The sequence below is a fragment of the Grampus griseus genome, assembly GCF_964374135.1.
Source record: "Grampus griseus genome assembly, chromosome: 1".
Lineage (NCBI taxonomy): Eukaryota > Metazoa > Chordata > Mammalia > Artiodactyla > Delphinidae > Grampus > Grampus griseus.
In genome coordinates this window covers 65,354,476-65,381,005 of record NC_139017.1, presented here as the reverse complement: position 1 = coordinate 65,381,005, position 26,530 = coordinate 65,354,476, and the positions used below count along the sequence as shown (strand labels likewise).

Sequence of the window (26,530 nt, the reverse complement as noted above, 5' to 3'; positions counted from 1 at the left end):
CATGGAGGGAGCTCATCTGTTGGTATTAGGTATATAATTTGTCCATCCATTCAAACATATTTATCTTTCAAAAAGGATCAGTGATGAATAATCCATTACCAAAGGAATAAATATCAAATGGTGGGACCTCAAGAGTCTAGAGCACCTGAGAGAGAAAAAGGGTATTGGGGTTTTCCCCTCTCAAATAATCTTAAGTTAATTACTGCCTACCTAGAGGGTTTGTTCAGATCACCCCTGTGATTGACCCCAAATCTTGATGAAATGTTTGATGTCCAGATTGGATTATGGGATGCAATGTGAAATTAGTGACCTGACCAAAACATGATGAACAGGTCTTGCTGAGGCCATCCTGAATTCCACAGAAAGCCTTTTCAATTCAGTTTCATAAACAGCAAAGGGCAGATAAACTACCCCAAATCCTCTTTGAAATCAACACACATCTTGTCTTTAGCAGTCAGTTAATGGTACATTGTCTTCTGACATCTCTAGCACTATTATCTTGTAATCATTTGATTTTTGTAAGTAGAAACCCTGTTTCCCCTGACTAGAGTGTAAATGGAAAAGGCCTGGGGGAAACAACGGGATGGGGGAGAATAGAAGGGAAAAGAGAGAGTTTTCATAAGAAAAGAAAGGGAAGGAGGAGAAGGGGAAGAGGAAGAGAGAAGAAATTAAGTGGTAGAAACATTCAGTAAGCATTCATTAGTTCAAATGCTGAGATATACATTTTCACGTCCGCTCTTTAATTTCATCCTCACAACAATAGTGCAAAAATAGCCTTCATTACCCTCATTTTTCCCAAAGAAAGAAACTAAGTTCAGACAGACTCAATCATTTATCTAAGATCATACAACTAGTATCATTCTGACTTGCGATTACATACTACTGAAAAGAGACCCATGATTGCTTAGAAAGTGACCTAAACAGAGTTCAAGTTCATACCTGCTCGACTGTATTGCTCTGCCTTTCCACTCAGTAGGCGCTTACAAAAGGTGGCCCACTCTCAAATAGGAATAGCCTGTGGCTGCAAAGTGTACTGCAGTTGGAAATCCTTCCTGGGAAGTTGTTGAGCTGACCACACTCACCCACCTTCCCATCAGGACCAACCTCTTTAGGAGCCTCCGCTTGGATGAATTCTTCATAAATTTTCTTTGCCTTCTCAGCCATCTTGACAGGGGACTTGATCTTCTTGTAATCCTCACAGGCCATCCAGAACTCAAGGTTTTCCTCACTAAATTCAGACCTCAGGAAACTTTTGAAACTGGCAAGTCCGTCTAGCAAGGAAAAAGGTTATTTGAGGAAATGTATTCACCCTATCTATCTATCTATCTAACACTATATCCCACGTTGTAGCCTAGGTTTATTTACTATATATTCCTGTCATTTATGCCATAACCTTACAAAAGTTAACTCATTTGCTCCTCATTACGAATCTATTTTACAAATGAAGTCAGAGAGATCAAGTAACTTGCCCTTAGTTAACCAGCTGGTAAGTGGCAGAGCTGGGATTCGGATCCAGACAGTCTATACTTAGGTGATGAAGGTTTACCTGTATACAACAACCAGGGACACTGTGAACACTAATGCCATTCTGGATACTTATCAATTACCAAAAGGAAAAAAATACATTTAAAACTTGATTTGGTAGTGTAAGTAACATTAATGTTGATTCTCGTGTATGAACTACTTGCAGTCTTTTTGTTTTTCTACAGATGATTTTTGAACAAATATCATGTTCTGGGAATTATGGCAAGTAAAATAGACATGGTTCTGGCCCTAATGAAGTTTATAGATCCTGGGGGAGGTAGAAAAGAAAATGAAGAAACACACACAAATAAATGTACACAACAAAAGAAAACCATACGAAAGATAGTAAGAGTAACAAAAGGGGTCCTAACCTCGTTTTAGGTTTAGGGAAAGCCTCCATGAGAAAGTGACATTCCATTTGAGACCTGAAGGAGGAGTGGGAAGGGGCCCAATGAAGTCACCACTTGCAGAGTAGTTACTATGCCCGTCAATTATACATCAGTCTATAAACATATTAAATTCAGTATAATTATAACTACTGTGATTCTGTTTTCAGTGCACTGTTGCTCCTGTAGAATATATTTCAGCTTATAATTTAAATATATATATATCTATATACGAATATCTATCTATCTATCTATCTATCTATCTATCTATCTATCTATCTATCTATTAGAGATTCTTGGGCCTGATCCTTTTGTTTTCTTTTTCTTTCCTACCCCTCCAGCTCTAACCTCCAAAGTGGTAGATAAGTAGAAGGCAAGGTCAGGATTTAGGAAGGCACTGGAGAGGAACAAAGGAAAAATCACTCTTTATCTTCAATATTTTCTTCCTTTTAAAGCTGTCTCTCTCTTTCTATCTATCTATCTATCTATCTATATATATATATGCTTTTTTTTAAACCCAAATTCTAACAAATGCATATGTACTGAGAGAGAATCCATGTCAATTTACTATGTAGGGAAAGTAGATTTCTAAAGGAAGGAGAGAAAATTCTAGTTTTCCACAGACTGTATCACAATTACAGACATGCCTGGCATGTCATTTGCCTCTCAGGGCAGAAGGTTGGACTGACTATAACCAGTACATCAGGGTCCACCTTTCTAACTTGTTCCCCATCAGGAGACACTTCTTCAATTCATTAGTTTTACTTGCAGACATATTCATGTACTGAATTCATTTCCTTTGACCTAATTTCTATCTATTTCCCTTCCCCTTGAGTATTTCTCCCTACTCCTTTTTATGGACTCTAAATTTTCATTCATTAATCATTGCTTAATACATCGATTTCATACAATATGCACAAAATGTGATGATTAAGCCTGAAATATATGGTTGTCTTTTTTCAATTTTCCTTCTGTGCATTTTTATTGTCTTCATACCCCTCACAGTTCCCTGAAACTGTGTTCAGTTCTAAAGAAACAGAATGACTAAGTTATAGTTAATTGGATTAGGGTCACCAGTGATTCTGAATCCAAACAAGACACTTTGCATTTTAATCCCCTCTCCCTGTACTTAACCTAAAACCATTTTTTATTGATCAACACCTAAAAATACTTTGGGAAGTGATGGTAGGTATGATAAACAATTTTCTCTAGAAACACAGCTAGCAGAATTACTTTGAAACCACTTGATAATGTTTACCTGGTTAACATCAGATGTATTTTCCCTCTCTCTCTGCCCGTATTTCCCACCATATTTCCGGCACTATTTGTTATCATTTAGTGGCACGGGAGTCAATGGTACATGCTGAAAGAAGAAATAACCCCCGAATTCTCTCTCTATCATTCTTAAAGTTTTCATTGTTTCTTAAACAAAAGGTGTCAGGTAGTCTTTGTTGAAATGAGAAAATTCCCAGGCACTTTCTAGCTACCGGGAAATGACGATAGGAATGAAGTCTTATGAGCGCCCACACAATCAGGTCTAAGATTGTAGACAAAGCAATAACTTCACAGAATAAGTCTGGGCCAATTTATTCTCATTAGCCCCATGTCCCCACAACATGGTGATTCAGGCACTCTGAATCACCCTCTCCACATCTTTGAAAAAGGTAGAGATAAAATTCTAGTCCTCAGAAACATTGTTATTTATGACCTGAGGATACATTCCAGGATTCCACAGCAATGTTAACATTTACCATACATATACCAAGTCGTCCGATACAGAAAATGCACTTGGAAAACAACTTTCCAGTGTATTGAGTCCATTTCCTGGGTACTGGTTTCATCATTCTCTTGAATCCTCAAAATCAAGACTCATAAAGTGGATTTATTATTGGTCTGGGAGATGTTTAAAGCTATTCTTTCTCTCATCTGGATTTTGAGGATTCTCTAGAGGGTCCCTTCCTAGGACCCTCTAACGCCACTCCCCAGATGATTTCTCCTCCTTAACTTCTGGTTTTCTACTGGTCCATTCCTCAGAGACTCTGAGGAATTCCCATTACCCCTGAGGAAGTCCTCTTGGGTCAGAGTCAAATCTACTCTAGGCCAAAGTCTCTATTCTGCGAGGAACCCACATGTCTTCTTTGCCTCACATTATTCCCCTGCCCACTCCACACCCCAGTAGAGTCCTCAGTACACAGCCCTGAAAAATCCCTACATTATTCCTTGCTGAGCCCACACAGAGCCTCAAAATACCATTCCACACACATCTTCGGGCATCCTTTTCCTAAGAAGTAGGTGAAACCCACCTGATCTTCCGGTCTGGTGGCAACACTCTGGGTTGTGACCCACATTATAATCCCAGAGCTGGCCCTAATGAGTGATGCCACTTTTGACATCCCTGTAAAATAAAATAACAACCCTGCCAAAGAACAAAATGAAACCACCTATAAAACCACTTTAAAAATAAAAAGAGTATAAGACAAATCCAAGTCCAACTGGTATAAAGGAAAAAAATGCTGAAAAGTAGATTAGCACAAATCTCTTCTCCTAGAGGAAAAATAGTGAAACGTTACTGATAGTTGGTAAATACCATTTCATAGTTTACTTTCAAAGCATGGACTCTAGAGTTAAGATTGCCTGGAGGTTGATGCTTACACACCACACTACAACAGTAACTTGGGCAAGTAATTTAACTTCTCCAAGCCTCAGTTGCCACATCTGGTAAGTGGGGTACTAATGGAAACTACCTGACAGGGTGGTAATAAGTGTTAAATAATTCATGGAAAGCTCTTACATGATGTTGAACATAATGATAGCTCAATAAATGCTGACTTTCATCATTATTATTCATGCCCAATTTAAAAGTAATCTTTATCACCATTCAAAACCCAACTCAAATGTTGCCTCATATACAAGGTAGTCTTTACCCAGTAGCTCCAACTTGCTGTTGAGGATTTTTAGCATCATAAGAGGAGAGATCACTTTCTCGGTTTTGGTTGGGATTATTTGCTTCTATGGCTATCTTTCCCAGGAGGCTGTTGATGATTTGAGTTCAAGGTTTGAGTTTCATTTATCTTTGCCCTTCTTTTGAAAGCATCCCACCTCCTAGTCTAAATCTGTGGGCCTAACATTTAATAGAGGTTCAAACTGAATAAAATAAGACCCATTGAGACAAAAGTTTCCTCTCAAGTCTCAAAACTGAAGAATACAAACATTAAGGAAAAATAAAATGACTGACTTTGCTATTGCTGTAGCATTTTATTTCATGGGCAAGTTACCTAAGCTCTCTACGTCTCAGTTCCCTTTTCTGAAAAAATACGGATTATTTTTGCACCTGTTTTTGTAAGTCCTAAAATTATTGAAATCGTTAGATAAACTAATTAATGCAAAGTGCATAGGACAGTGCCTGGCACATGGTGAATAATAAATGTAAACTATTGCTTTTATTGTTATAATTGTTGCTTTAAAGGGAATTGTGGCTACCAGTGAGTAAGATGATGATAAATGTGAGCCAGAAAATAGAAGGGAGGAAATTGGAAACAAAAGAAGAGAAGCAGAAGGAGAATGCAAAGACGGAAACAAAAAGAGGAGCCCAGAGCCAGGCTATTCCATTCCCCATGCAAGAGTCCAAATCTCAAGCGTGTCTCAAGGAAATGTTCTGACATTTTGGAACTCCTGGGGCAAAAAGATTCACATAAAAACTTTGCTACTACTGGGTTGTGTTTCATTCTTCGTCTGCTCTTAAAGACAGTCGTGTGGAAGAGTTTAATGTCACTGTCTTATGTAAACTCCCACGTGCAACCTGTTTTTGTGTTTAAAAAGCAATACAGCAGTTATGTGCCCCATGGACCTTCAAAAAGAAAACAGATGGTGCCACATATAAAACTGAAGACAAGAACGTAAGGACAACTGCTGTCCTTTCAGAACAGAGTCGAATACACTGGGCTATTAAAAACTAGTTTTCATAGGTTATCAGGTAATGCCTATTAGGTTTTAATAGGTTTAATAGGTGATTATCTTGTAATAACCTATAACAGAATATAATCTGTAAAAAAATGAATCATTCTGTACACAATGCAGTATTGCAAATCAACTATATTTCAATAAAAAAAAAGATTTTTAAAAACTGAGGAAAGAAAGAGAGGAATCTTGTGGAAGAGAAGAGATTGAGGAGCAGCTTAACCATCCTTTTTTTAAGAGGTTTGGTACCAATTGATTTCATTTCCACTCAAGAAAATTTAAGAAAAATGTGGATTTAAGAAATGCTTGGGGAACTGAATCAATATCTTACATTAGCACAAGAGAATGCCAAATGTTCCTCATAAATCAGCAAATATGCCATTCCTTGAGGTTAAATGATTTAATTTATCAAATCAAACATGCAAGAAGGGATTGTGAAGTTTTAAATATGCATTTTTCAAATGTATCTTTCTTCATTACCTATTCTGCATCAATCACAGCTAATGTCAGAACTATCATGGTTCTGGTTATAGACCGTTAGATTTGCAGATTCAAATAAGAATATCTCATAAGAACTGAGTTGCCAAAGTTTGGCTTAAAAGTTATTCACGGTGCACGAAAGCTGGTGTTTGGGGAAAAAGGTCAAAAATTGTTTCTTTAGGGCTTCGCTGGTGGCGCAGTGGTTGAGAGTCCACCTGCCGATACAGGGGACACAGGTTCGTGCCCGGGTCCGGGAGAATCCCACGTGCCGCGGAGCGGCTGGGCCTGTGAGCCATGGCCACTGAGCCTGCGCGTCCGGAGCCTGTGCTCCGCAATGGGAGAGGCCACAGCAGTGAGAGGCCCGCGTACCGCAAAAAAAAAAAAAATTGTTTCTTTAGGTTGACGGTGTTGGGGTAGAATTACTTGGGCATGCCTGTCATTCCACTAGTCCTCTTCTAGAAATAGCTGGACAGAGGGCAGTAGAGACAAAGTGGCAAGAGACAGACACAGCAAGAGGGAGAGTCATAGAAGCAGAGATAGAGGGCAAAATGGAAAGAGAGGAAGAGACGAGACACAGAGCAGAGAAACAGAGGCAGAGGGAGGGAGAAGCTGTCTTATTCGCTCATGGCATCACCTCCCATAGAGCATGGCACTCTTTTGTTTCTGTGAGATCTCTGTATCCATACCAGAAACCCTCTTTTTCATTCATGCTAGTTTGAATGGATAGATATCTTCTCAAGGAAAGAATTTTGACTAGAACATTTATCAAATGCTTTTCCATTTATTGCTTGGGGAAATTGCCCAAGTCTTAAAAGTGTTAATTACTTAAAAGTTTAATGATGTGGAACTTAAGAACACACATATATATACACAGACATATACTATATATATAACATATATAGTATACATAATTTTAAAATATATCTAATTAAATAAAACATTGTGAATTTTATATATATTTACACACACATGCATATACAGACTTCCCCTCTAAGAAGCAGAAAATATTACTGTGAGACTCTCAGGCCTCAAGCTCACATCATGAAAATCATCTATTTGCAAGCTGAAGAACTTCAGTCCCTCAACAAATGCTAAAGTGTTAACACTAACTGCCTCTGGCTTAACTAGTTAAGTTCTCCTGAAAGCCTGAAATATATGAACATGTGGCCCTAAGGATTAGTATGACTGAAAAGGATTTTATATGGCCACATAAATATATATCCTTCTCTTTAATGGTTTTAAAAACATGGAAGTGGTTCTGCTAATTCTCAGGTTTGTTGACAATAAATACCTGTACCCAGGGTACTTAGAATTCATAATATATAATATGTCATCTGTCAGGTTGCTACTGGCCCTAAAACCACTGTGTAACACAATAAATAAGTCAATTGATAAACATAAATATTTTCTCCTAGTTGTCTTCATGGACTTTCTGTGTCCTAGAAGAATAATGAAATCATTCATTAACCCAGTTATTCAATAAGCATTCGTGGAACAATTTATATGTATCAGGACTGGGTACTCTGTTTAACACAAGAAATAAAAAGAAAATAAAAAATGGATAATATTGAGAAAGTTCCAAATCAGAGGCTTTGGTGTTCTGCCTCCAAATATAAGATATTGATTCTGTCACAGGTAAGCAGATTAACTCACCAAAAACAAGAAATAAAAAACGTTTGTATACAATTCAACATACATTCTTTGCTATGTAGCCTGTGTCTATTAATCTTGATGGTCCTGTGGGAAATATTTTTTAAATTCTTATTTTTGCAAAGCATTTAACAAAGTTTCATATTCCATCTTGTGATGAAAATGGAAAAATATGGGTTAGATATCTTACATTGAATCCTATTTTTAGAGTGAACGATTCAACAAATATTTGTTTTCCTATTACCGTGCACTTCCTGTTATGAAATTATCCAGAAGAAAAAGACTAAATCCTGGCTGTCAATGAGTTTATAATCTGTCATAGGAGGGAGACGGCTATGATCAGAGTACAATGTAGCAAGTAACAGCGGCATAAAAATGTGCAGACAAATTGCACTGGAACCTCAGAGAGAGGATAAATCATTCTGGACGGTCAAGGAAGACTGGGCATTTAGTATTTAGATTCGCTTTTATAGGAGAGGAGAATTTCAACAGACAGAGATATGAATACAAAGTATTCCAGCCAAAGGGAATACATGTAGAAATCCTATATGGAGGGGAGAACAGTTCAATTTGACTGCAGACCAGCAGTCTCCCTATTATGGAGAATCCTAAACATTGGAAATTTGAACTTGATACTTTAGGCCTGGGAATCAGTAAGGATTTTGTATTGGGGAAAGGCAAACGGTGCTCAGGTATATTGGTATTAGCTTGGAGAGGAGTTCTTACTGGCACTTTTTTCATGTCTTGAATGGAGATATAAAAGGCCTGCTGCCAGAAGAGGAAACTGTGGTTAGGGGAGGTTAGCAACCCATGGCGGGTTACAAAAGCAATGAATAGCAGTTTGAACTGGGACATACACCCAATCCATTCCTCATAGTACAGTGATATGTACCCTGCTACACTGAATCCACAGCAAGCCATTATGAGGCCAAGCTGGAAGAGGCAGTATCTCTATTTTACCGATGAAAATTTTAAGAACTACACAGATCAAGCCACTAGCTCCGCTCACACAAGTAAGCAGGACAGATGGGAATACAACCTGCACTCAGGAGTCCTCAGGACACCTTATTTGCACATTCTCCCACCATGAGCTAGATAACTACACTCCCCTGGCATTCTTCCAAAATTGAAGAAACGTCAAAATTGGGGAAGAAGGACATGGGCAGCCTAAAGCGCTTTTTTTTGCCTCTGTCCTTCCCCTGACCTTTATAAAGATAATTCAGACTTACAGTTGTTCTGCAAGAGCTTGTCCAGGGAATCACGCCACTGCAGGGCCTTGTCCAATGAGGGTCTAAATCAAGTATTAAGAAAGAAAAAGGAGACAGCCATAAGAAGGGAGTTAAGCACATATACCAACAAAGACTTGGATTTGCTTTTCTTTGAAATGTTACAGTTGATGACCCATTCTCAGGACAAGGGAGTTAGAGCTGTTTTATTCTGAACAAGTGGGTATGATGAGCTGGGTTTGCTTGCCTACGTCTATCTTGCATATTTTCATCTCTTGTTGAACAATTGGGTTAGGCCTCTCCCTTTTCAGAAGGGCCTATTTGTCATGAAGCCACGTCTTGATATTCTTGTATATCCCATAACAGTGCCTCCAATTGTGGTCTTTTTTTCCAAAAGTAACTGAATAAAATCCAGTTGTCCCATTATAGGGCTTGAACTCATGTTCCCTGCTTCACTAGTGCTGCACTTTAAACACCAACTTAATCCGCAAAGGGCGTCACAGCCCTTCGCCACCTTATTGGGATTGATGGAAGATGCAAGGTGTGAAGCTGCCTTGTGTTGGGAATGTGCTCACAGGAAGTCTACATTTTAAAAACTCTGGGTGCATTTTCCTGCCTAATTAGAACAGGATAATTTTTTTTTTAAGATTTATTCTTTCTGAGAAGAGTTGTTAGACACCGTGCAAAGGAATGTTGTACACAAATGCTCAGGATGCTGAAGGTACGAGTCAACACATAATTCCCCCTTAGGCTGTTTTTATTTTAACGTTTATATATGCAGAAACCCTGCAGCTCTTTCGTTTTAACTACCAATTTTTCTTTCACAGCAGAATTGTGTCAAGGTGGGCTGGTATTGTCTGGGAAAAATGGCTGACTGTGCTCTCCCAGGGCTCCCCCCTCAGGCCCCGCTCTCACTCTTGTGTTACAATGTGAGTTCTTTGTTGTCAAATCAAAACAGACTAACAAGGCATTTATTAGAACATTAAGGCCAATGAAGGTGTTTTTCCTAAATTGGAATTTCCTTAGCTCTTAACTGGTTGATCAGCTGTTCAGACAACCCAGGAAAATTCCTGCGTCTGGCTTTTAAAAAAATAATATCTTAGGGCTTTAATTCTTTAGGTTATCAGTGAGATTGATAAGAGTTGCTGATTCTCCTTTTCGTTTTGCTTTTGAGGCTCAGAGTCAACCTCACTTTATCTATGTAACGAGTGCAGGATGGCAGTAGATTTTTTGGCTAAAATGCTGTGACCAGTTCCTTCCATTCTCTATTCCTCACTGTGGAGCATGTGCAGATTTTGAGTCTTAATTATATGACTTTCCATAAAGTTTTACGCTTTTACTAGTTGAGGGTTAAAACATGCCAATACTGAGAGTAACAAACCTGGTGGAATAATCTTAAGTGGTTTCATTTTCCTGGCTAGAAACATATGTATCATAGATCAAAAACTCAACACTAATTCCTTGGAAATTTATTTTTAATGAGTGAACTACCTTCTCTCCTCCCATTTTCTTCTGGTTAGTGTAAAGAAACACAGGGAGGAGAAATGACATGAGGAAGGAATTTCAAGCATGCCCATATATTTTTCTGCCTCATTTTATTTCTAACAAGAAAAAGAGCTATTTTCTAGAGGTCAGTAACTCCTTTTGGCTCTTCTATATTACTTCATGCTGAGAATTTTTCCTATGTATATATTATTTTGTACCAACGTTTTTAGCACAGTCTTACGAATCTTAATTTCTTCACTACAGTGGGTTCCATGTTTTACATATGACACCCGCGAAGTCTTTATTGTTGACAGAAACAACAAGACATTAAATAATTGAACAAAAGAAACAGAGCAAGGGGAAGGCTGAATCGCCTTCTGATTTTGTAAATACCCCTCGTAAAATGAAATCACCTTCCTGCCTTCCATTTCCTCTGGCTATTATGGAGGGGCACAAGAAGAAGAAATGGCAAGAGCAGGTGCACCGAACTTAAGCATGTTACCAGATCCAAGCTGTCCCAAATGGTCTTGTTAGAACCAGACTAATGGTCACAATCAGCAGTGCCTCACAGCCAAGATTAAATTCCTGAAAAGGATATGTGCAGAACCCGCTTGGGGGTAATATTAGTCCAAATTGTTTCAAGGACACAATCGAGCAGAACACATCCTCCACACCTCGAAGCCCAGTATTCTGATTCCCAGCCTAGGAGGTGCCACAGGTTCATCCTGTTGTGATTCTCAGAATCTGCCATTAAGTCTGAATTCTTTGAAATGAGATAGATGCAGATCTAAATGACCAATAAGTGTCCTGGTTTGCAAGGTTGTAGCTGCCCACAGGGAGTTGACATGGAGTTTCTGTGTGTGGGTGTGGAGGGAAAGAGGAACCCAGTTCCAATGAAAGGCAAAATAAACATTTATAGAGATGATTAACTGTTTTATAATGGCCAGTGTAAATGTCACTTGGTCCAGGAAGTGATGATCTCAGCTGGAAGTGTTCTCTCCCTCTTTACTGTACTCTTACCACATTTACATCTTGAATCTCCTACAAGGCAATGATGCACTCACTGCCTGGAGGTATAGCTTGTCAGCCATGGAGAACTTTTCCCATTCTACCCTGTCCGACAGTGCGTTCCCTGCAGCATTCATCTAACCAGCAATATGATGTCAGATTAATGTGTAAATTAATAACGGTTCAGTTTGCTCAGAGTTAGTCTGGTTGATGAAAGCCACAAATAACCCAACACTTAGAGTACAGAAGTTTTAGCCCCATGAACCATGACTACAGCTATAAGCAACTCTGGCATTTACTAGCTCTCACCTTGGGAGATTATTTTAACCTCTCTGAGCACCGGTGGTTTTCTTTTTTGTTTTCTTCCTTTTTAAAAATATCTACACAGTCCCTGGCATACATTTAAACACTCCTGATAATGTTTTCACGTGCTCTTGCCCTTGACAAGGAAAGTGAAATCCAAGTTATTTATTGGCACTTAAGTGCCTGTTCAGTTCTCCCTTCCTTCCTGCAACGTGTCTGCTCATGTCCAGTCTCAAGTTCATGGACATTTATTGAGCCCTCCCCCCACGGCCAACAGTGACTTGGGCACCATGGATGGGAATGCAGATAAATACACCTGCCACTTTTTTTGTTTTTGTTTTTGTTTTAACATCTTTATTGGGGTATAATTGCTTTACAATGGTGTGTTAGTTTCTGCTTTATAACAAAGTGAATCAGTTATACATATACATATGTTCCCATATCTCTTCCCTCTTGCGTCTCCCTCCCTCCCACCCTCCCTATCCCACCCCTCCAGGCGGTCACAAAGCACTGAGCTGATCTCCCTGTGCTATGCGGCTGCTTCCCACTAGCTATCTACCTTACGTTTGTTAGTGTATATATGTCCATGCCTCTCTCACGCTTTGTCACAGCTTACCCTTCCCCATCCCCATATCCTCAAGTCCATTCTCTAGTAGATCTGCATCTTTATTCCTGTCTTACCCCTAGGTTCTTCATGACTTACTTTTTCTTAAATTCCATATATATGTGTTAGCATATGGTATTTGTCTTTCTCTTTCTGACTTACTTCACTCTGTCTGACAGACTCTAGGTCTATCCAGCTCATTACAAATAGCTCAATTTCGTTTCTTTTTATGGCTGAGTAATATTCCATTGTACATATGTGCCACATCTTCTTTATCCATTCATCTGTTGATGGACACTTAGGTTGTTTCCATCTCCTGGCTATTGTAAATAGAGCTGCAATGAACATTTTGGTACATGACTCTTTTTGAATTATGGTTTTCTCAGGGTATATGCCCAGTAGTGGGATTGCTGGGTCATATGGTAGTTCTATTTGTAGTTTTTTAAGGAACCTCCATACTGTTCTCCATAGTGGCTGTACCAATTCACATTCCCACCAGCCACTTTTTGATGTCTATCCATGGGCCAAACATTGTGCATCCATCTTTAATCCGCACAGTAAGGCTCACTCTGCAGTTTACCAGGCCGGAGTGTATGTAGGACAACAGTTTGTAGTGGTTCTCCCCCATGCACGGGCTAGGGACTGTTTATGTGTGGAGGTCATTCTAGAGTTATAAAGTGGCAAAACAACAGCAACAACAAAAGATAGTTAAAATTAGTGACATCAACAGAGAGTAAATGAACATCTAGAATATAAAATAAACTATAAAAATATCTACACCAGCTCTTGAGTATTTTGCAATTGATTATATTATGAGCCATGATAATAGTTACTGTAAACTAAATTTACATGGTCTTGTAACATCTTTATTTTTCATTATGAGGACCTATAGCAGAGCCTTAGGGAATGCTCACATATAGAAGGTGGACAAAAGTGAGAACCCTTAGAGAGAGAGAAGGCAGTGGGAGAATTCAAAATTAGAAGTTAAGGTGGAGAGTTTTAAGGTGGCCAACTGGTGAGCAGAGTCAAATGCTGTCCACGAGTCAGGAGTTAGCACTTGGTGATGATGGTTTCAGTTAGGTAGTAAGGTTTAGACCCAACAAAAGGAGTTAAAGAAGAAATTGAAAGCAGTGACTTTCCATTTCTAGAGTTTTCCAGCGTAAGCAAGAGGAAGAGATATGAGTAGAAGGGGTGAGGGGCTGGGAGGGTGTTTTTCAGAGTGGAATATGGTACTTGTTTGTTCTAGTGGAAGAGGGTCTAGAGGGAAAAAGAACAGTTAAGAATACTAAAATGGTAACAGAGGCTGACCTTGGGTGGTAGGGATATAGGCAACTTTTTTCTATTTTTTTAAATGGTTCAATTTTTTTCCTAACGAGAAGAATAAAAATATATTTTAAAAAGAGAAAATGCTTTTTTAAAAAGAGATTGCTTTTTCTAAAAAGATGAGAGGAGTTAAAAATACCTTCCATCCGGAGAAGGTCTATTTTCTCCTCTGAGATTTATTTTCTTCTCCTTGAGAAGAACGTGGGTAAAAAAAATACAGAGAAACTTTTAAGTGAGGAGAAGCGAGATCAGCTGAGTTCCTGCAGAACACAGTCTTCTCCTGCTTGTTAAAAAGCATGGAAATTTGCCAAATATGAGTGAAATGGGGTTTACGAGTTTGGAAGAGGATAGGAAAGATTTGTAATGGTCACTGTTAAAAATGCAGTAGAGATGCACAAGTATTCTCTAGGGATAAGAAAGATTTTTTTTCCAAAACAATTCAAACTTCTGGACGAAAAAGGGGGCTAAGAGACAAGAGAAGAAAATAATCCAATGAGTGTCAGCCCCAAGTTATCTTCCAAAATTGCTTCTCTCCAAATCCTTGTTAAAGCCAAATAGTTCAAGTGTCTGTGTGGGATATTAAAGCAGAGAATCAAAGGAGGAAATGTAGCACTGTATTTATTTTTTAAAAGTTAATTCCAACAGATCAATAACCACCACAATGTTTATTTCAAAATAGACTTTTTGATCTTTTGCTATTATGAAATGTGGTTCTTATTCTCTCCCAGTACCTGGTGTCCGCCACTCCACATTGAATTAACTTCCCTTTTCTAAGCACAGAAAACTCAATTATGCCTCATTTCCGGTTTGGGATCACTTTGAAGTAATATAAGGAGAGTGGAAACATCCACTTAGATTGATGAAAAAAATTTAAAAGGAATAACCTGTCTCTCTATCCCCCAACCAATCCAGCTATATTAATTTGAAGGTCATTTGGAGAAAAGATTGGCCAATTTATACAAATATTAAATTTTAAAAGAAATGGAGATTAAAAGGGATTCCTATATTTTTACCACACTTCTGTGATCTCTTCCAAGCTTTTAGGTAGTAGAGTGAAGGGGTTTGAATACATTTGGCTTTTCTTCTTCCCACTTTCCTTTCTTGATTTTAGTGGTGTCTCTGTTTTAAAGGGAAGATGGAGTGTATCTGTCTAGTCAGTGTCGGGCTGTGTAGCTAGTGGAACAACGGTAAACACCATGAATGCTGTGAGTATTGTTATTAAGTTAGAGTAATGCCAATGAAATTGTGGGCTACGTTCACTGCCATAACATCGTGAATATTGAGAATTATAGCTTCTCTCCACGCCTAAATTGATAGAAGTATGTTGGTGCGTGGTTAGGGACTGCAGAAGTCCTGTCAGGACTATTAATTTATGGACTGGGGAAAAATTGCTTGACGTGCATTAAATAGGAGTATCTGGTCAAGTATTCATTCCTCCACCAGGGAACAGTCCTCTGCTCCTCTTTTAGACCTTGAAGGGACAATATCTTGGAGAAGAAACCTTTAGGCTTAATAGTCTGCCTTGAACTTAGCCTCTTTTTGAGGGAAATGTCACCACTTGTATCTCCCTGCTGAGGAAGTAGCCCTCAAGATATTTCCTGAGCAGGTGAGCATCCAGGGATCATAATTAATTGAATCAGCGGTGCTCACCTGACCCAAGAACAGCAAGTGAGTGGGTATTTTTAACCACACTTCTGTGTGATGAGGTGGCTGGTGCCATTTTATAAGACACGGCCTGTTTCTCCAATGATGTCCCAATATGTGGCCTTATCTCCATTTTTTAAGCATCCTGCCAGTAAGCAATATTATGCTCCATACACGAGAGAGTGAAAAAAAATCCTATTCACAAACCAAGTCTCTGAGTACTCTTATGATCTTCAATGAGTCACTGAAGGGGGGAGTTCTACAGAGGAAGGATGGTGCTATACACTTGAAGAATAGCCATCCTCTGGAGGAAACGAGTGGAATCCATAATCATGACTCACTTCTGGGTCTTGGCTGGTTTCTCCGCCTTCTCAGGGTATGGAATGACAAGGTCAGCAGCAGACTCCGGCTTCTGGAGGAGAATTCCCAACTTGATCTTAATCTCCTTGGCCCTGAAAGAAGAGATGTATGAGGGGAAATGGACAGCATATTAGCATAAAGATCTAAAAAAGGGATTTCATTCCGTGTCAAAGAAACAAAAATGAGCAAAACCCCATTTCACTGTTGTGGCAGAAAGAATACTAATGTAGAAATTGGGACACATGAGTTCTAATAACATTTATCATGCTCTTAACATGTCCCTGGCTAATATGCATTATCTCATTTTAATCTTAATTATTGTTTTATATGTATTCTTTCATGTTATATATGGCAGATACTATAGTAGTCCTATTTTACAGGTGAAGAAACTAATGACAGAGAATTCAAATAACTTACTTAAGGTAACCCAGCCAGTATGTGGTGGAAATGGACTTGACCCCAAGCTGTCTGACTTTAAGTTCACAGGTGGAACTCACTGTATTGCCTACCAGTCTTCTGAGGGCTCTGGTCCCAGCTCTGCCATTAATTAGACATATAATGTTTGAAAAAATAATCATGTTTTATTGCCAGACCTCCGTTGCCTCATCTGTAAGATGACAGAGTTAACCTAGATGTTTTTTTCAGTCATTTGCACCTATAAAATTAAATTATTCTGCTTGATGATTACTTCTCTGTAAACTGTTCTTCTTTTATACGGATTTGACTTTTTTCCAACCCCTTGCCCATTGTTCCACAATGGCTATTGTAGTATCTTACACGCAGTAAGTCTTCAATAGATGAGTATTAATTACCAACAGACTGACAGAATCATATTACTCCTTTCTATCTTCAATATTTTAGTAAACAGACATGGTCAGAATTCTGGGCACTTCTCCACCCTAGAATGCAACTGTTTTCATGCCCAGTTCAAAACTAACCTCCTAAGTTACCCATCATTTTATCACAAGTCTGAATTCAAAAACACCAAGCAAATCTTAAGCATTAATCCATAAGACAAGCCATTGTATACTGAGAGACCCAAAAAGCTGTCCTTTCACTGTCCCCTTGGCACTTCCTACATGCTTTTAAGATAGGGCTTATCATACTGCATTATGGTTACTGATTTATGTGTCTGTTTTCCAAGCTGGATATAAGAACTTTTTGCAGGTGGGAATTGAGTCTTAAATACCTTTTCAACCCTGTGCGTAGCACAAAGCTTGGCAGCATAGTCAATATTCAAAAATATTTGCCAAAGTGAACTAAAAATATCTTGATTTTTGTTCCTCACAAATCTGCCGACATTTATTTCCCAGTCAATGCTGATCATAACCGAAGCCTCACAGAGCTGTGTCGGGATTAGGATATCATGCTGTTGCCAGATAAAGTTTTGTTACTATAAACACACTTTCCTCATCCATTCACACGGAGACAGTGATGAGACAATTTAAATAAATAAAATGTGTGACATTAGCAATTATGGATATTAGGGAGAAAAAGTTAAGGACATATACTGTATAACTTAAAAAAACATAAATATTCAATCATATCGTAGGTTCCTTTAGTATAGTAAAGTTATTTTGAAACTCTGATTTAGAATTAGTAACCTCCACAATGTCTTTTCCTTTTCGTTTCTTCCTGCCTCTGTTCTCTCCCTAGGGCCCGCTCTCCAGCTTAAGACAACTCAGGTACCACATTACAGCAGATCAAGCTCCGCTGAGCACATTACAGCTGAAACAGAATGTTCTGCTGAGGGAGCTTATATAAAACATGAGAATAAGAATAAGTGTACTTTGATTCCAGGCTCTGCAATTTGCTTAAACTATCTAATGTTAAGTTTTCTCACCTAGAAAGTGGGACTGATAAAATAGTACATACTTATACAATTTTTGTGATGATTAAATATATTAATGCATGTGAATCACTTAAAGCAGCAGTTGGCATATAATACTGCTTCTTCCAAGTTAGTTCTAACTGCATAATAATTTTTTTCCAGCCAAACTCAAGCCATGTTCCCTAGCTTTGACTACCAAATTAAAACATTCAGAAATTTCCCACATGTTACTAAGAATTAATACACCCACTGCCTCCCATATTCTACCTCTGGAGACAAGAACTGCCAACTTTATATTTATCTGAAGGATGAAGAAAACAGTATTTGGGGCGAAAAATGCATGCAATACATGTGGCTACCCTCTGCTGGCCAGTGTATAGTACTACAGCCAGAAGCAGCAGGTTCATCTTTTCCATCAAGACACGCTATCCCACCCAGAACTTGAAGAACTCCATCCATAATACCTCTTCTGCTAGCTCTACATGCCCCTCAGTTCCTGCCCATAAGGGGAAGTCGTGAAGCAACTGTTTGAGTTTCACTTGACCCAATAGTTCATTCACCAATATTTAGCTACAGATTATCTAATGAATGTCTAATGAATGTTTCTCCTGTGCTTGGTATTTTGGTTGGTTCTTTAGATTTTTGTTTTGCATTTTTTTCCCCATCTCAACTTGTTTCTTTTTTCTTTTCCTCTTTTGCTCCATTTGAGCCATTTGCTTTTGTAAAAGGCGGAGAGATATTTGTGTTTGATTGCCTAGTGAAAGAGTAAGTGGGACATGAACAGGTTATTAGAATGAAGGGGTTGAGCATTTTAAAATTTCATTTATTCATACTACTTTACTCCTTGATCATGTTACTGTGTCATCAGTACACAGTAAACAGACAAACACTCACAGGGTTTTGTCTTTGCCTGCAGGGTACTTATAGCCTATTGAAGTCTCAAGCTTGTGAGCAATCACAAGCAGGTATTAAAGAAGAAGATGCCCAGAAAGCAGCATCTCTCTGGGCATCCAGTGTCCACAAAGGTGAACAGCAGAGCACGGGGAGAGGACCCCAATGTCCACAAGGGTGAGTCAGTGGGGCTTCTCAGAAGAGGCAGGGGTAGAATAGCAGTTAGCCAGGTAGACAAGAAAAGGCTGGGACTTCCGGGTAGGAAGAGGATAATGTGCATATCATTTGAAGGGATGCAAAAGTGGTTCTACATTGCCTGAGTGTAAAGTGTGACTGGAGAGAGAAGAATGCCATGTTAGATGAAGCCTGCTCACTCTGCCTCCCCTTCCTGATGGAAGGGTGGATGATGGAAGACTTCTGCATAGTATGCAGCCTTCAGCAAATTTGGTATGAAAACCAAAAAGAGGTAAAACTATTGAAAGGTGCCTTCAAAGCCTTCTTCTACATGAAGAAGTGGCAGCCTGTCTTACAAATCTATTTCAAATTTTTCTTTTGCTAATTCTTTCAGGATGCATTTTCCCATGAAAACACTGTCTATACATGGTGGTTAAATTCTCCAAGACATCCCACAAAAGACATTTAAAACCAGAATGAACCAGAATCCTGGTATAATTTTATCTATATCACTATTTAAATTGTCTTTTTGTGGGATAATCTAGAAATCAACCATTTATAACACTGCCCATAGAAAATCAGATTTCACTTCCTCAAAGTAGAGAAACATGCCAGAACACCAGATTACTCTTTTCCTCATACTTGCCCTGCGGATGTAAGGGAGAAAGGAAATGCAGTGCTTCAGAAAATACTTCTCTCTATGGTTTAGTATAGGCTCAAACATAGGACGTTAAAATGTTAACGCACATAAGTCGGGAAGACCATTCGGTTGAATTAGGAGTTTGACAGCATATAGGGAGTGAATAACATTATTGTCTCTCTTATAAAACAGTGAATGTTTAAAAGCTGAAGAGTTGACCAGTGCTGAGATTGAAACTACTTGAAACATTTTACTCTTTGCGTAGGAATAAACTGTGTTACTACGTTTGTTTTTCTCCTTAAGAGTTCCTGGAATAATATTTCATTCCCCCCTCTCCCCTTCCTCCCCACCATACGGACATATCAAAATATGGGAATGAAAAAAGAAACAACAACAAATGGAAAATCAAGCAAAACAAAAGCTCAAAGCTTCCATTTTATTTTCTCCTTTAAAAATAAGCTTGAATGTATCTGACATTCATTTAATGTCAAAAACAAACCCATCCAGAGAAGAAAACTTTTTAAAATGTTTATGATTTCAACTCAGTCCTTGGCTCTGTTTGACCGCCCACCAGGCAGTTTTCCTGGCTATATTACATTAATGCCTGTTAACAAGAAATGATTCGTATCTCTTCTCATCACACCCCCAACCCTGCTATCCTTTGGTTTTACAAAGAAAAACTTGTTTTGAAATAAAATCATTGGAAATGCCTGGGTGAAATTTAAATTAAGGGTTCAGAGGAAGATAATCCTTTCACTAGATGGCTCACATTAGTGATTTCAACCTGAAAAGAGTTTGAATAATTGTAGAGTTGTGCAATTTTAAATCTGTGCCCTGTGTGGGTATGCTTTCAAAAGGCCTTGGACCACCTCTGTCCTTCCAACTAATTGGTGAATTGAGTGAAAATTATTACCTTAGGGTGAATAAGTGTAGAAAACAGTACAAGCAATCACTAAAACAAACACATAGCAGAATTTTTCAATACAATTATACAATTTTCAATACAATTATATTCAAGTAAAATTTATCAGTAACCAGCTATATATAAAGTCCTGTGCTAGGTGTTTCAAGGATTACAAAGATGTTCCTTGCTTCAGCGACACGTGGAACTAAGGAAATGTAGGACATATATGTGTAAACTGTATGCTAAATATTTTTCTACTCATTGATAAAAGTGGAGGGGATATATTAATAAAAGAACATAGACCCTAGCCTCAAGGAGCTCAAACATGATAACACGAAGATAGTGTAATAGGAGACACATGTTTTAACAGCTGCCCCTACTATATTCGCAGAGGCCTCTGTATTTTTCCTTCATGGTCCTTATCAATTTGCATTATGTCTCTGTGTATTTATTTGAGTCCTGTCTGTCTCTCCCATTAGAATGTCAGGTCCCCAAGAGCAGGGTCAATATCTGTTTTGTTCACAGCTCCAGTCTCAGCACTTAGCCCAGGGCCTGGCACTTAACAGACATGCAATAAATATTTACTATATAAATTGATGAATCAGCAAACGAATGAATGAATTGAATTGCTAGGTTATAGTAAAACTGCATTTTGGGGCGGGTGGGTGAAATATTGGGGTGTAGCACCAAATAAGCCATCGAGGACTTAGATGTCTCTGATTTGGTTAACTGCAGAGAGGTAGTGTCATTAAATGACTGCAAGGACTCTGACTGAACTCGATTTCTGTCTGTTAGAGAAGTTGGAAATAGACGAATGGGGGCTGAAACGGAGTATGCTCTTCAGTCCCTCACACCAGATAGGACACACTCTGATGAGAGGAGGCAGGGAGGGTAATTACAATCACTCAGTCTAATCAGAATCCATCATGAGACCAAAATTTATCAGGATTTACTTAAACAAAATTATTCCTGAGGCACAGACTAGTTCTGAGATTGGACATATGTCGGGAACAGCCAGGAAGGAAGACAGGAAGGAGAAAAATTGGGAAGTATAGGACAGGGTATTTAGGACACATTTCTGAAAGAGGTGTTCCAACCTGTCCCCTGTCAAGGACAATCCAATTTAAATCCAATCCAACTTAAATCTGTGTTGCAGATGCCCCCTGCTGGACATGGGAAATTGTGAGCATCAATGAAAAAGAGCAGATCTGTTCCAGGCTGCTGCTTTCTGAAGAAATACCACAAACCTTGTTTCTACAGGAGCAAAAAGGACATGCCTTTTCTTGCCTCCAAAAAGTGTGATAAATACCCATTAAAGATAAATAAAAGTTCCTAAAACACTTGTTAGCAACAAGATTCCACAGCTGGAGAGTACTACAGCCGGATCTGAAAAGCAGAGGAAGAAATGAGCTTTCTAAGTTCTTTCAGCCAAGATCTGAGTCACGTAGACAGAACCCCAGCAGATGTTCATGGAGAGAAGGGAGCCCAGAGGACTTATGTCCACTGTGCTGGACCCATCTAGAGAGATTCATTTGGTTCAAGAGTGGAAAACCTTCTTGTTGACTGCTCATTGAAAACTTGAGATCGATGGAGTTTGTTACTGATAGATGGCTCCTGAGACACAGGGGTGATCTTGAAAACCCTTAGTAGAGTATAAGGAAACATCTGTGGAAAATCAGGTCAATTCTAGAACTGAAATTCTCAACTCCCCACGATCCTCCATGCATGCCCCTTAAAATCAAGACTGACTCTCAAGTGCAGGGGGAAGTCCCTCCAGGGTCATTTTGGTGGAGAGAGAATGTATGAGTTTGGCATCTACCATTTTCCTGAATTAACCTTCTTCTACTTGAACCAAAGAAAGTCCACCCATTGCTTATGTTTTAGCAGAAAATGAAAAAGTAGTTTACTAATGCAATGTGATACCATGTTAAAGTCTGTATTTTTTTATCTGACACATATTAATATATGATACATTATGGAAAATGACTCTAGGTTAGTTAATATGAAATACTCCTCAGTGGTCCAAATGATAGAAAAATGAAGAAAATGCTAAAGAATATACGGTATTATTATTATTCATGCATTAGGATATAACGCCAGAAATCTTTTTCCAAACACAATTGAATCATTCCCTGGTAGAGCTTTAGGTTTTCACTTATATTAATCATGAATTAAATAACAAGTCATGTCAAACTGTAAGATGGCTGGAAAAAATGGAATTGATGAGGACTTCCCTGGTGGTGCAGTGGTTAAGAATCCACCTGCCAGTTCAGGGGACACAGGTTCGATCCCTGGGCCAGGAAGATAGCACATGTCACGGAGTGACTAAGCCCGTGCGCCACAACTACTGAGCCTGTGCTCTAGAGCCCGTGAGCCACAACTACTGAGCCCACGTGCCACAACTACTGAAGCCCGCGTGCCTAGAGCCCATGCTTCACAACAAGAGAAGCCACCGCAATGAGAAGCCCACATACCGCAACGAAGAGTAGCCCCCGCTCGCTGCAACTAGAGAAAACTGCATGCAGCAATGAAGATCCAACGCAGCCAAAAATAAAAATAAATTCATTTAAAAAAATGGAATTGACAATGTCAGTTGTGTCAAATGTGTGCATAGAAGTCACTTTTGTCTATTATAACCTTCCAACACAGTATTTTCTAACCTCTTCTTTCAGTAAGTTCTCTTAATGATAGCTATTTTCATTATGTTCAAGCTCTTACCTCAACTACCCCAGGTTGATTCATCACCAGGGCCCCTCACAGGCAACCTGCTATAAAAGACTAAGGATTCCGTCTACAAGTTTACTGACTTAGTTTCATAGGATCACAGTTGAGATTGAAAAGATTGGCCTCAATAGCTTCTCCTCTTGCTCACTTATTTTTTCAACAAATTAAAAGTATGCTTATTAAATGCTTGCCATGTGCCGTAGACTATTACAGGTTTTGAAATCCCCAGTGAAACAAAAAGACAAGATCCTCTCATGGAGTTTATATTTCAGTTGGGCAAGACAAACACAAAATAAGGAATCCAAACAATGAAATGAAAAATTTCAGCTGCTTGTAATTGCTACAGTGTGACACTGGGTAAGCGTTAGCTTCTGCTACTTGCTCTAATCACAGTGGCAGTCAGCAGGCTTGTGAAAAAGTCCCCACTCCAGAGGTGGCTGCTAAGTGCCTCAGCTGTCTTTATAGAGAGCAATACCAGTTGCTTTGTCAATTAGCAGAGCACGTTAGAAGTGAGTTTTTACATGTAGGTTTGTTCAATAGGGAATGGGCTCTCTCCAGTCATAATAATGATATTCAAGTCATTTGTGCTAGAGACACTATTGTGCAAACTCACACCCACTCCATAGAAAGGTTGTAAGAATGTAAATAGCTCTTTACTCTTAGAGATGGCACCTGTGGCTCCATCCCTAAGTAGTCCTATATCTAGGCCTTGATACAGAGATTTCTTTTTGCCTGATACCAGCTACAAAGGTATTAGAATCCAACCTCAGAATATTAGTGTCAGAGTAAAATTTTCCTACACATTATAGTCGGAGCACAAAGAATTGTGCCTTTATTGAGATTACAGAGCCAGTTGTATAAATATTTTGCGCCAACTTGTTAGTAACTATCTGCCTAAGTAAGTACGGAACAATTGGGTTTCATTATATATATGGTGGTCTTGCTTTCACTAGCTGGTAGTGAAGTTGTAGAGAAATAACTAATCATCACCCACCACTAACCACTAATAACTACAGTTATCTACCAAAAAGAACCTAAGAGTTGGATGTGAATAAATTGGTTTAAGCTACTTTTCAATAGCCACTTACAATCTATGGGACTTTATGCAAGCTAGATAATGTCTCTTGGTCTCAGTTCCGTCATTTGTAAAATGAAGATACAATTAGTGCCTGCTGTAAAAAGTTTCCGGGTGGAGTGCATGAGATGATGCATGTAAAAGTTAGCCCAGTGTCTGGCACGTAAATAGCATGTCATACATGGTCACCATCATCATCATATCTACTTATTTAATACTATCTTATACCACTTGGTGTTACAGTTTGTAGCAGTTTCCCTTAACATCTGGCGTATTAATATTTGATTGCATTATGCTCATTTTCTCTCACTTGGTTGAGTGAATTATATGCCTTAAACAGTACTTGCCTGGCGAAAAGCCAGAAGCAATTTCTGGTGACTCTGTACGGGGGAAGATAAGAGGAAAACTACATGTTAAAAGCCAGGAAGGCACTGGGCTGCAAAGCAATGACGAAAAAAGAAAGCGAGGCCCTGACTCACTTAGAAGCAGTGGGGAAAAGTCTATCTTCGCAGCATCTTTGCTCCCTGTCAGTCAAATGCAGGCTGGATGTAGGCAGGTTAATAGAGCCTGTCCCTACCTGATGATGTATCCTCTTCCTCCATCACCTGGGGGAGAAACACACTCTGTCTCCCCACATCCCTGATATTTCCAAGTGTCGAAGACCATGTGAGGTCACTGGACCTTCATTTTAATCACAAGATCCCTGAATCTAGGTGCAAGCATGCCAGCTGTGGGCAAGAGTTCACTCCTCATGGCACACAGGCAGAAAACAGGTGGCCTGTAGCAACTCCTAAAAGTAATAATAGGGCTTCCCTGGTGGCGCAGTGGTTGAGAGTCCGCCTGCCGATGCAGGGGACACGGGTTCGTGCCCTGGTCCGGGAAGATCCCACATGATGCGGAGCGGCTGGGCCCGTGAGCCATGGCCGCTGAGCCTGCGCGTCTGGAGCCTGTGCTCCGCAACGGGAAAAGCCACAGCAGTGAGAGGCCCTCGTACCGCAAAAAAAAAAAAAAAAAAAAAAGAAAAAGTAATAATAATAACATATAAAATATTAAGGTACTGAGGTGTTAATTCATGTTTTCCTCTACTTATAGTTTTTCTTCTGACTTTCAAGAAGGTAGCTAGGCATTTCTTACCTCTGAGGGAGTTGTGTTGTGAGGCCGAAAGCAGGTATTGATGGAAGATGGTATCCCATTTCTGGCCTTTGTTTTCCAAGACCCTAAATTCACTGGGGAGATATGCTGGCTTCGTCCGAAAGAGAAGGATTGCTTTTGATGAGTGAGTGGTAAAGGAAGAGGCATAAAAAACAGAGAGGGAAAATAGGGAATCCCTACGACAAGGTCAGAAGACTGTGGTTTAGGGTTCTCTAACTAATTGACACCCCACTCTCCCCTGTCACACACACCTTTGTGGGACTCCAGGGAGGTGGGAGGATCACAGAGGGGGATAGTTATATGCTGCCCATAATGAGACTTTGCCCTTAGCCCCAGAGCTCCCAGCTTCACCCAAGCTGATACCCAGACCCAAGCAAGAGTTCCTGGAATGACTTTAAGGCACTGTGACGCTTCAAACAAGAAAGATATAAATAATGATATATCCATTTAAAAATTGTTCAAAAGCCAGCCACCTCTAAGAGTGAAAAAGCCCTCACACACACACAAAAAAAACGGGAGGGTTCAGGAGAACTTACTAACCGTATGGTGATAAAAACATGGAAATAGTGAACTAACTGTGGCCAACTTTCCATTGCTGAAGAAAATTCGTCAAGAAAAGACAAAACCAGCTGTTTTGAATAACAGCTAAGTCATATGACATCTGGATCTGTCCAGATGATTTCATAAGATACTTTCCAGATCTTGAGTCCATTATTATAGTCACAAGCAGCATGCTGGATTGTGTTCAATCTCTCGCCGACCTTGGCAGAGAAAATTCCAACTCCTAAGTGTGGCAAAACTCCCGTCTCAGGTTATATAACTGGAAGAGTTTGCAAAGCAAGTAGGTTTCGGGTCAAAGAGGCTGTTTCCAGAGAGAAAGTGAAGTGAAACATTGAGGTATTCCCCAGAGAATGTAGCTAATGCCAAAACTAAGCAATTTTTCCTAAAAGGCAATAGACAGTATAGCACAGTGGTTAAGGGCATGAATGTTGAAGTCAAAGTGACCAGATTTATCTTACTACATGTGTGACTTTTGGCAAATTTCTAAGCCTCAGTTTTCTCATCTGTAAATTGGAGATGATAATGGTACTTACCTCAAAAGGTTCTTATGATGATGAAATTAGTTATTATATGTGAAGCACTTATAGTAATGCCTAGCACATTGACAATGCACTCCATAAATGACAGG

General features: G+C 39.2%; 1 protein-coding gene across 1 annotated transcript in view; it reads right to left on the bottom strand.

Annotated features, from left to right (window-relative positions):
- The window catches only part of RGS5 (regulator of G protein signaling 5), a 52,712-nt gene that overhangs the window by 8,174 nt on the left and 18,008 nt on the right, over positions 1-26,530 (bottom strand). The window contains exons 2-4 of the mRNA XM_082651197.1: positions 15,932-16,042; positions 9,227-9,288; positions 1,105-1,271 (exon numbers count right to left, since the gene is read on the bottom strand). Of these exons, the coding sequence (XP_082507323.1) occupies positions 1,105-1,271; positions 9,227-9,288; positions 15,932-16,042 (340 nt within the window). The remainder of the gene's footprint in view (positions 1-1,104; positions 1,272-9,226; positions 9,289-15,931; positions 16,043-26,530) is intronic.